This window comes from Pseudopodoces humilis, chromosome 1, assembly GCF_049639895.1.
Source record: "Pseudopodoces humilis isolate 2021_Gansu_Grassland_sample_001 chromosome 1, ASM4963989v1, whole genome shotgun sequence".
Classification (NCBI taxonomy): domain Eukaryota; kingdom Metazoa; phylum Chordata; class Aves; order Passeriformes; family Paridae; genus Pseudopodoces; species Pseudopodoces humilis.
In genome coordinates, this window is record NC_142200.1 from 53,623,485 (window position 1) to 53,635,750 (window position 12,266).

The window sequence follows — 12,266 nt, forward strand, 5'->3', positions numbered from 1 at the left end:
TTAAAAATTGCTAGGAACTTATATTAATATGACCTATTGGTTAATTGAATACATTCGGGTTTTGTTGATCTTTTAATCTCTTATTCTTTAGAATAGATTATGAAAGCCACACATCTGAACAGACTTGGCTGGAATAGAATTTAATGTATTTTCAATCTACTATCTGCTTGGTCTGCTGCCCATTGTCATCTCTCTTATCAGTGAAAATTTCAAAATACATTGAACATTTTTTTCAGATTTCAGAAATATCTAAATGTCACACAGACAGGTTCCATAATAATAAATTTAAGGAATAATTACTGTCCATTCTACTTTTCAAACTGAAGTTTTGTTGTGGGAAACAAATCCCTTCTTTATTAATTTGAAGAAGAAAGCACTGTGCTTCTTATGCTTATCAGGTGTAATATTTTTCTTCCACTTTCAAAGCATATTACTGGTGAAACTTTGTTTTTACAATTTTCTTGAAATTTTGTGAATATTTTGAAGCCACAAAAAAATGCAAATTTTAATCCTCTGATGGTTTAATATATATTGCGCATTCTACTGTATCATTTCATAAAGAAGGAAACTAAATTCCTGCTCTACTCATTTCAGTTTAGTGGTTGAGCCTTCACTTACACCTACAAGAAGAGTTATAACCTTCATTTTGTATATAACAAAGCTGAGACAAAAGAGGAAAAAAAATTGTCCTTTTTATCATAAACAATCTGTGATGTGAATCAGACTTGAGTCCCAATGTTGTGACCAAAAGGTTTCACTCTATTTAGCAACATCTTAATTTGCAGAAATAAGTACTATAATTATTTTCATATTGCAACAGATCCATGCTCAGCAGGGATATATAGCACTCTCCTTTTCCCTCTGATGGGTATGATTTATAGTGGTTTTCTCTCTGTTTCTCTTTCTACCTCTCCATGTGTGTTTATGTACCATGTATGTTGTGATAATGACTGCAGGCAGCCCTTGAACAATAATATGGTAGTTTCTGCTAAATGAAAATCTTGAAGAAATCAGACTGGAGTGTTTGCATACATTTTCATCACTTTAATGTGATACTCAAATTTCCTGTGTGCATGACAGTTTTCTTCCAAATGATTGGGTAATTTTGGCTGGTAATTTAACTGTGACAGAAAAACCAGCATGCCAAGAGAAGCAAGGTAGAAACAGTAACACTATTAAATTGTCTATTAATTGTATTTCTACATGTCTTGAAAAATGGGTGAAATAGTGCCAGGCAGTCTGTATGTGAAATAAATGTTTCAACCCAGAGGTGATTAATGGCAGGTCCAACATTCATAAGGGAAAAAAGAAATAAAACTCTAAGCAAACATTCAGCAAATAGCAGATGAAGAGATATGTGTCCCAATGTGCCTTTTCTTTATTTAGTTTGTTTATGTTTCTTTTACTGCTGACACTAAGTGCTGGAGGAGCAAACGGCTGCCTCTCTGGAAATCAGGGTTAGCATCTGTACTATGTACTGAGCATGAAATATTCATAAAATCATCATATTTTGAGAAAGCATATTTATTTTAGGATGTATATCAGCATAGCTAAAAGGATGAAACACAGAATTTTCTTCTAGTTGTCATTTCAGGTCAATTAATTACTAGTTAATTAATTACGCAGATCATCAAATGGACATAACAAAAACTATTTCATATATTTAAGTATTGCATTAATAAATAAAAAAATATCCCGTAATTATGTCTGTGATTTAGAAGTGGATATTGGTAAATCCAATATATGGCAAAATACGATAATTTCATATATCTGCAAAGTGTGGCATGCTATCAGTATTGGTAAGAGTTAATGTCTTGAATGGGTATTCAAAAGATAATGAAATGAATCTTGACCTTAGAATTTTAAAAATGAATGCAGAATATGCTGTCCTTCCTAGCTCTAAAAGAGTGGGAAATCAAATACAGAAGATTACACCTTCCAAGGAAGGAAGTGTTACCCAAGACATTTTGAAGACTAGTTCAGGGAGAAGATAGTTGGAAAACACAATCATGCACAGCATTACCCAGTGAATCTAGTACTAAATAAAAATTGGTGGATTTGGTGACTCTTTAAAATAAACTTACGGTATGTCAGTGCAACTCCTAGTCAAAACCTGTTATATTAGTGTTGGAATTAATTCATTCCACTCTTGCTGTGATCACTGACCTGCTGTTCCCTTTTAAAGGCAAACTCAGCTTTCACAGTAGCATATTTTTTACTTGCTCAATCCTTGACACCTTTTCTTTCTGCAGGTGTTATCAAGACTGCCCTTCCGAATATGGACAGAGAAGCCAAGGACCAGTACCTCTTAGTTATCCAAGCAAAGGACATGGTTGGGCAGAATGGGGGATTGTCAGGGACTACATCTGTAACTGTCACCCTGACTGACGTTAATGACAACCCACCCCGCTTTCCACGCAGTAAGTTACTTTGTAAATACGTGACTTGTGGTATTATTCCTACACACTGCTGTTTTCTATGTTATTTCTAAACAAAAAGTGCTTATTTTCCATGTTAAGTACTTTGTTAAACACTGACTTCAACACTATTATTATTACTATTATTATTATTATTATTATTATTATTATTATTATTATTATTATTATAACATTGTTTTGGTTTGCCTCATGTAAATTTGAAAATGCACAGTTGAAATGAAGTGGTGTACAGCAGAAGGGACATGCATTAATGTATTTTACTTTTTCTCTATGAATAAATAGACAAAAAAAAAAAATATATCCAAATAGATATTTAGGTCTTTCCACTTACACTTAAGGATTCTTTAATTTGACCCTTAATTCTTTGTATTCCTTTGGCTTTGCTATATGCTTACACTGTTTCCTAAAGAATTAATCATGAAAGTCACCTTCCCTCCATTTGATTTCTGTGACCAAGGTGGCTCTCACCCTAACCTGAAGAAAGGAGAACACAGTTGTATGCTCAAACCAGAAGAGCTCAGTTTATCCATAGAATTCTGTCTGGGGTGCTTTTTCTATAAAAAAATAAAAATAAAACACAGCAAAAAAACCGTGGTAAGATAAAATTAAAGTAATGTGAAGGATATATTCATGTCGGCTCCAGCCTCACCTCCAACGATGGAAAAAATGGATTTGTACATAATAGATTTCCTGTTGTTTCAAGGCACCAGCTGCTTGAAATAATAATAGAATAACTGAAGTTGTTTTTGAAGGTGAGGGATTGCCTACAGAATGCATTCTGATACGCTTTTGACAGCATATTGTGCTTGAATAAAAAAAGCTAGAATTCTCAAGATTGTGCACTTACTGTTAAAGAAATTAACATATATTAGTTTCTAATATTAAGATTGTGAACCGACTAATCAAGATATACAGCTATAGAATAATAGAATCATATATATAGAATATATATATAGAATAATAAGTTTTTATATTGATATTATTTTACTTATTTGCTTCTCTTTCCTCTTTTCTGGAAAACAAAGTAAAACTGCATTATCAGGGACTCAAATCATGATTTGCATTTAACTTTTAAATCTTATTGTTGCAATTTTTGCCTTATACTTCTCTTTTCATAAGAAGTTATGCCTGTTGTACTTAGAGCCTATCACAAAGAAAACCTAACAAAAAGGGCAATTCTATTTCAAAACTGAGGAATATATTCTTGTAGCCTGAGTACAGGTTCAGGCACATGATTTAAAGGAAGGTGGATTTAAGAAAGCTAGATTTTTATTTTTTTGATTTTTTTTTTTTTGGCTTTCAGTCCCAGAAGACTCTGAATTCATTAACTTTTTAAATTTTGCAGGATCATATCAGTATAATGTCCCAGAGTCTTTGCCAGTGGCTTCTGTGGTGGCCAGAATAAAAGCTGCAGATGCAGATGTTGGACCTAATGCTGAAATGGAGTACAAGATTGTGGATGGTGATGGTTTGGGAGTATTCAAAATTTCTGTTGACAGAGACACCCAGGAGGGAATCATAACTATTCAGAAGGTGAGTCTGATTTTACCCACTGATTCTGTTTGGAACTCTTCAAGTTGAAGGCAAGTAATGAGAGCATGAGCTTTTGTTTCTAAGAGCCCTGTCTGCTGTAAATGTTTCCATTAATGTATTTCATCTTGATTTTACTCTGTGATTTTGAGGTTTTTAATGACTTATGTTGAAAAATATTCTGTATTTTCTTTGACAAGACCTGTCTTTAAAACATCATCCTGAGGAGGATGTTTAAAAACACTGCATTTGAATAGGAATCTAAACTATAATTTCATTTATCTTTGTATTAAATAGTGAAAAGTGTGAAAATATATCTTGCAGCAAAAAATTGAAGCTCCAAATAAAAAATGGATCCTGAAATTAAATTTGAAAATAATTATCTAAATGTCTTTGGCTGAGGTGGTACTATTCAGAAAGCACACATTATTGATTTAAAATTATGTAACAGTAAAAGTAGTAGGTTTACAAGATCATGTATTATTAAAAATATTATTTCAAAAACCCCTGAAAAATTTAAATATGTATTTTTTTCTTTGTAGGTTTCTACATGTGCAGTTAGAAATCATCATGAAATTGAAAAATCATGTTGATACATATTATTAAAACTGAGCTTTCTTACATTGCTGCAACATATTTTTAGACTACCCCCTTAAAAAGTAAAAATGTGCTGAAATATTTTTCAAGAAAATTTAGATTTTTTTGAACGTAAAAGAAATACAACACCTTAGAATAATCTGTCATATAATTTCATACTCTTAATGTGTGAATGCTTGGTAAGGTCCCTGTGACATTTGTTATGCAAAGGGTGGTATGTCAGGGCCTGGGATTCCCAGCCAGAGCTCAACCTGCAGCTCCCACTGCAGCTGCTTACCCAGTGACCTACACTGAATTGATTCCTCAACAATTTAATATCCTTAAAATGTGGGAATGACTTGGCACTTTGGAATACATGGATCTATGTGTCCAAACAAGCACCTATGTTTGTACTTATTATTATTCTGTAACAGATTTTTCTTCCCTATGTATTCTTAAAAATCTTTGTAGACTTCACCTAACTGTTGGGGGCTGGCTTTTTTTGTCTTGTGTTGGTTTTTTTTCCTCCTTCTCTGGTGTATCAATTTCTTCTTCAAACAATATAGAGCTTCAGTTATATTTCTCCTCTGAAAGAAGTTAAGACTGCAAGATGTTGCAAAGCAATGGGTTAATTCTCTGATGTCCTTAACACCTGTTGAGAGCTGGTAATCATCCATAGATGTCACAACAAATGAAGCATGTTCACCCTTGAAAGATCATCATATGTGTAATGTGAATCATCTTTTTTCAAGGAAAAAACACCCATCTTAGACTTCTTGCAAAATGTACTTCTGCTTAGCACGTTTGAAATACAAGTGATGAAAAGTTAGTAGTCTTCTTGTTCAACAGCCAAATTCAATGTGGCTCCTTCAGCTTGCTCATTTAAAGTTTTTGGGCAAGGATTTGAGAGAAATGTGCCTATACTAGAGGGAGAACATTTACTGGTGCCACAATTAGCAACACTGAATCAGTCAGGGTCTTCAGTGATCTAATATGAGAACTGGTGAGTTAATTTCCATTTTTTAGTATGGTTTTGTTGTTTATTTGTTCCTAGAGTATCCTGATTACAGTGCTATAGAGCGGACCAAATAATTGACATTTGTTATTTCTATAATCATTTTATCTAGGGAGCTGAACTGGACTTTGCACTACTGAATATTTGTCCAGAGAAGTACTCTGTGAAATAGCTGTTGGACTACATTAAAAGGGTACAAATTGTTGACATGATCAAATGATCAAATCTGTTAATAATTTTTATACCTACATACATGTATTTTGACACAAGAATTCAGACTTCTTTCTCTTCAGTGTTAGATTTTTCTCTAATTTTCCTACTATTTTTGACTTACTTTCCTCTGTGTGGTAGGTAGTCCTTGGCTAGTGCCAGGTGCCCACCAAGCCAGTCTATCACCTCCTTTCCAGCAGGACAGTGTGACAAAATAAGATGGGGAGAACCTTGTGGTTCAAGAAAAGAGGAGTTTACAAATGCAAAACTGAAGGTCACATACATGCCAAGAAAAGTGAAAAAAACAGACCTTATTCCTTATGGAGATGCCCAGCCACTTCCTGGGAGGCAGGAATTCAGTTCAAATGACGATTTCATCAGGAGGCAAAGGTTGTAAATAATGAATGTCCACTCCCCCACTCCATCCCCTCCACCTTTCTATTATACTTTATATCTGAGCAGGTGCCCTATGCCATGGGATATCTATTTGGTCACTTTGGGTCCACTGTTCTGGCTGTGGCTCCTCCCAAGATCTTGCCCATCTGTGTGGGAAATGTTGGAAAGACAGCACTGATGCTGTGCCAGCACTACTTGGCAGTAGCCAAAAAACTGGTGTGTTGTCAATACCTTTCCAGCTACCAATGCAAAGCACAGAACTATTCTGCTCTGGAGAAAACTGACTGCCCTTCACCCAAACTTGACAACATATTCTGACATACGCAAAGGTGATTCTCCATGCTGGTGGCTGTCTCCCAAACCTCAGGATGTCCTTAGCTTTTCATTTTGACTCCAGGGAACTTTGTGCTTTTCCCAGTGCTGAGACTCTCCCTGCCCACCCTGTAAAGAACATTGTCTAGGATAGAAGTGAGGAATTGAAGCACAGGAATCAGACAACTACACTGTCTTCTGGACAATAAATTGAATTAAAGACCATTAATAATTGTGTATGCAGGTTAGGTGAGTTTCTGAGCCTTACCTTCCAGTTCACTATGGAGTCACGTTGTCCCTGCACGATAATGTATGCTTGTTAGTAAGAAATCATGGAAGAAATTAAGTTTGTAGCCTGGAATCTGCCTAAAAATTTTACTGTCCAGCACATGATGTTCTGTACTCCTCTGAGTGCAATTACCTTTCTACTTTTCATACCCTAAAATCAGATGAGGTATTGAAAATCAGCTCAGCCTCAAAATGCATGCCTATCCTTTTCAACTTCTGATTATTTATATGCTCGGATGACATGTCTGTGTACACATCAGGCAGTAAAATGCCAAGGCAAAGACTTATGAAAAGGCAAGCTTTGGTTCTAAATGCAAATGGGTACTTTAGTTTTGCATGCTTCTGCTGCAGTCGTACATAAAGCTCAGCAGGCTGGGCATGAACATCACCAGCAGTAACTGAGCAGCTGAAGGCACTTCTCCATTCATTTTTGTGCTGGGTGTTGTTGGAGAAAGTTTGGCACCTGGTTATCCGAGTTCCAAACACAAGCTGAGGATTTTGTTTTCTGTTTTTAGAAGGATAACCACTTCAAGACAATTTTGAAAGTTGACTTCCTCACTCAAAACTAACACTTCTTCTAACACATATGTAGCATTAAGTTTAAAAAAAGAGAGATTTTGTAAGAATAAAACAGTAGGAAAATAAGTGAGATTTAAAAATTCACTGTGTAAAGACAGATTTTTATGTTCTTTTTTACTTTTATTCCACAATATTCATTTTATGCAATATTAAAAAAATGCCCAGGGATGAACAAAAACTGCAAGAAAATGATCTGGTTTGAAACAGAGATACCAAGTACCGTGATATTACAATGAGAAAAATGTTACATGGTTAGGTGTATCTCAAGATTACCGGTGAATAGGTTTGGGTTTTGTTTAATTTTTTTTTATTTATTTCCATGCCTGTTTGAACATATTTCTTTTCTGTACACTGCAACAAAGAGACTTCAAAATGTCACAAGCCAGTGGAGAAAAAAAAAAAAAAAGGTCTTTTTACTATTAATACTGATAATCATTGAAATATATAGTGTGTATTCATTCCTTAATAACTCTCCTGCACTGCTACAAACCCAGATATCTCTCTGGCTTGCACAGTTTATTCAGGATGGATTTTTCTCCTAACATTTTGAGAACAATGCTGTTTTCTGAGTAGTAGTGGTAGTTCTGCTCATAGTTTGTATAGCCATGGCAGGACTAGGGATTACATGCTCCTGAACATGCTAGTACTGTTGCTACCTAGTGCCTAATGTCAGTGTAGGTTAGCAACTAGACTAAACTTCAGTCAAAATAACATTTTGGCAATAGTCTGGCACTTTTGTAATTACTCCCTTGTCCATATGGAAGCAGACAGGGGAAGAATGCTCTGTGTTTCTATCCACTTGGTTTTTTCTTTTCAAAGAGTAAAGAGTAGGATTGTACTGCCTTATGCAGGACAACTAAAAAGCATGTGTGCTGTATCTCTGTACAATTTTTGCAGCCGTATGGGCTTTCACATACTTGTCACACCTTATTTTATCCCTGTTGGGAAATTTGAGTCAAAATTAAATGAATAAGTAGCTCACATATTCCAGTGTGCTGCTTAAGTTCCTTTGAAACAAAAAACCACCACACCCTCTACCAAAAAAAAAAATACCCAAACCAAAATAAACCAATCAAACAAAAACAAATAAATTAAGAACCCCACAGAAAACATTTTTAAAATATTTGGAACAAGGACTAATTTTGTTAATGAATTTATGGCTTACATAGTAACAGCATGTTACTTCTGGGTAGAATTGGTTTTTGTAAGATTAAAAAAGCTAAAAGTTCATCTTATGATAGAAGCTAGTAAAACAGTGTTGAACCATTTATTTGGTTATTGGCACTTAAATAGAATCTACTGTTTTCTGCAATAGGTTAACCGATTTCATATATAAAAATATATCCAACATTTATCTATAATGGGATATAAAAGTGTGTAAATCATTTTTAGGCTATTTTCAGCTATTTCGTTACCTGAAATAGGATATGAAAAATTCTAGAAGACAAATTTTGACTCTCTTTTTCTTGGTCTTTCTTTCTTCTTCAGAAGTTATAAATAACAAGTGAATGAGACCTGTATTCTCAGCTTAAATGAAGGGTGGGAAAGAGGTAGGAAAGCTAATAAGGGTCTTTTCCTGTAACCTAGTATGTTCATACAAGTTGTTGCCTAGCAGTTTCAAGTCCCCGTGGAAATCTTCCCACTTTTTTATTTACTGACTTTCTCTTTTGTTAAATAATACTAACAAACAAATGAAAAGTTCTTGCTTGTCAAATGAGACAGAAGAAATCTTTCTTATTTTTATCCTGTTCAGAGCGGTTCATGCTACAATTATGATGTTGCAAATTATAAGAGAGTTTGGTTAACCTCCACACTGTATCACAGTCTCTGTGGTAAATCATAAAATAGAACAGAATAGAAGAGAATAGAATCATAAGATGGCATCATTAAGGTTGGAAGAGACCTCCAAATTCATCAAGTCCAATCTTTGATGAACACCACCATGTCAGTTGAACTATAGTGCCTCATCCAGTCATTTCTTGAATACTTCCGGGGATGATGATCCCCTGGGAAGTCTATGCATAAGTACCCTTTCAGTGAAAAAAAGTCTTCATGATGCCCAGCCTGAACCTTTACCTGGAAAATTTTGTGGCTGTGTTATCTTGTGCTATCCCTAGCTGCCTAGAAGAAGAGGCTGACCCTCCACCTCACCACAATCTCTTTTTAGGTAGCTGGAGAAAACACTGTTGCCTCTGAGGCTCCTTTTCTTTAGGTTAAACAACTCCAGTTCCTTCAGCCACTTCTTCAACAACTTATTGTCTAGACCCTTCAACATCTCCACTGCCCTTCCCTCTACACTCCAACACCTCCTCAGAGGGGGGCCCAAAACTGGACACAGGACTCAAGGCATGGTCTCACCTGTGCCAAGTACAGGGGGGCGGGCAGTTGTTGCCCTGGTCCTTCCAGACACGCTGGGTTTGATCCAAGCCATTGACCTTCTGAGGCACCTGGGTACACACTGGCTCATGATCAGCATTCCCTGATGGGCAGTTCTCCAGCCGCTCTGCCCCCAGCCTGTAGCACTGCAGAGGGTTGTTGTCACTCGGGCACAGAACCCCGCACTTTTGTTGTTGAATATCACACAAGTGGCCCAGCTCATTGATCCACCCCATCCAGATTCCTCTACAGAGCCTTCCTGCCCTCTAGCAGATCAATGCTCCCACACAACTTGGTGTCATCTGCAAACTTACTGAGGTGCAGTCAATGCCCTTACCCAAATTATTTATAGATATTAACTGGGTCTGCACTGAGCACTGAGCCCTGAGGAACATCACTGCTGATTGGCTGGCAATTGTAACTCCATTCACTACCAAATCTTTGAGCCTGGACAGTTTTTAACTCAGTGAAGAGAGCGCAGGTTGAAACCATGGGCTGACAATTCCAAAGTAAAATTAAGCTAGATGTGTAAGTTATCCTTAAATCAGATTTAGGAAAACATCCATCTTATGTGTTCTTTTCAGAAAATAAAAAAAAAAAGGAAGAGTTGTAGAGTTTATGAAAAGGAATCAAGCATTTATATTTCTTAGAAGTATCTCAACATTTTTTCTTCGTTAGCAGTGTGACTCAGTTCTCCATCTGTAGAGTAGGATCAATTCCTTCCTCTGGTTTCATTTGTAATTTACATACTGCTATCAATGCTCCGTCAGTAAGGACTCAGATCATTTGCATAACTCAATTTCACAGTGGTGAGGGTGTTTGGAGAAAAAGCATAATTTTTCTGCATATATTGGAGTTTTAAAAAATGTGTCAGATTTTCCTGTGCAGTAGAAATCTTGGAATTGAAGAAGCATTTACGGAAGCGAATGATGATTCAGTCATTTAATACAACAGATTCTGAAGTGTCCTTGCAAACCTATGTACAATTTTGAAGTGAATTCATCTTGATTTTTTACAGAATCCTGATTGTAATACACATGAATGGAGTCTTGGCTTTACTTTCTAAGCAAAGTACACAAATCTTTATTTTTTTGTGGTTTCCAAAGCACTATTACTAGAAATAGTGTACTAAAAAAAGCATCATATAAGTACAGATCTCACTTTATCCACAAAGTTGCAGGCTAAAGTTAGACTTCAGTAATATTAATAGCTTAGTAGCAAAAGTAATATTAATAGCTTAGTAGAAAAACATCTAAAGATAAAAACATGATGCTCGTTATCCACCTACACTTTTATCAAATATTTGGTACTTAAAGTAGTTATGGTAATTTAATAATAAAAAAAAGCTTCAAGATATATTTTTATTTTATGTATCATTTGTGACTTCTTGAAATGTCATGAGATGTGATTCAAGCCATTTGGAAGTCTATGGAGAGATTTTAGTGGATTTAAGGGGGAAAAAAAAAGAGCAAAAACTCCTAAATACTCTGTAGAGTGAGGGTTGTAATGTCTTACTGCTGAAAGTGACAAGCATTAAGATTTCCCATGGTAGAATTCTTGCTCACTTTGTCTTCATTTCTACCCTCAATACACAGCCCAACCACCATCACCAACTGGTATGAATGTTAAAGGGAAAAATAATGTTGTAAAGTACTTTTTCATAGAAATTGACTGCTAAGAGATTATTTTAAAACCTGAGTTCGTTCTAAAAGCAATATTGGCAATTATAAAATGGGGGTGGGGGGAAGAGAGCATTTATGCATAAGCTTTTGAGTGAAAAGTTATCTTTCCATTATTGTTAACATTTCTTTTATTTCTTTTTAGCTAAAAATTATTCTTTCAATTCTGTATCAGAGTTTACAATGTAAGAAATTGAGGCTTCCCTGGTTCCTTTGAGAGATTGTGTGCATTTGTTTGATGTACTGCAGTTTTCAATATAAAACCTCAACTGGTCTTAAAAATGGGAGTTTTCACCTCTGAAAAGTATATTATTACAAAGTTACCATGCAATAAAAATGAACATTATAAAAATGGGCTTTCTGTGAGTTATAACTTCATATCCAGCCTCTCTAAAATAGAAGACTTGTTTTGCAATTTCCTTCAGAAAGGATAAATTTCTTATCCCTTAAAAGGAAAAGAAGAAAAAAAGAAGACAGACCTCACAAAAGGAAAGATTAATGGATCCTGCACAGGATCTAATCAGATAATACTTATGCACAGATATTAATGAAGTTCTATTCACTGTACTGAAGAACTGAAATATACTTTGTCCCTTTAACCTTCACCATTGATGTAGTGATTTGAAGACTGTGAACTTGGTGTTTCATCACTGGATCCTTATGCTTTTGTTATAGCAGGAAATAATGAAGGCATGATCCAAAAGCCATTTAAATAATGCTCTCTGTATAGCAGACACCAATGATAACTAGATAAGAAGAAACAAAAAAAAAGAAAATATTTTCCTTTCATTTTATCAGTCTTTCATTAGTGTATGTAGCGTGCATTTTCTTCATTATATTAGCTAAGAAATGTTGAAATATTTACGC

General features: G+C 35.3%; 1 protein-coding gene across 1 annotated transcript in view; it reads left to right on the forward strand.

Moving 5' to 3' along the window:
* LOC102112657 (cadherin-7) overlaps positions 1 to 12,266 on the forward strand; it is a 71,532-nt gene that overhangs the window by 38,018 nt on the left and 21,248 nt on the right. Inside the window, exons 4-5 of the mRNA XM_005517294.2 lie at positions 2,253 to 2,420; positions 3,784 to 3,971. Of these exons, the coding sequence (XP_005517351.1) occupies positions 2,253 to 2,420; positions 3,784 to 3,971 (356 nt within the window). The remainder of the gene's footprint in view (positions 1 to 2,252; positions 2,421 to 3,783; positions 3,972 to 12,266) is intronic.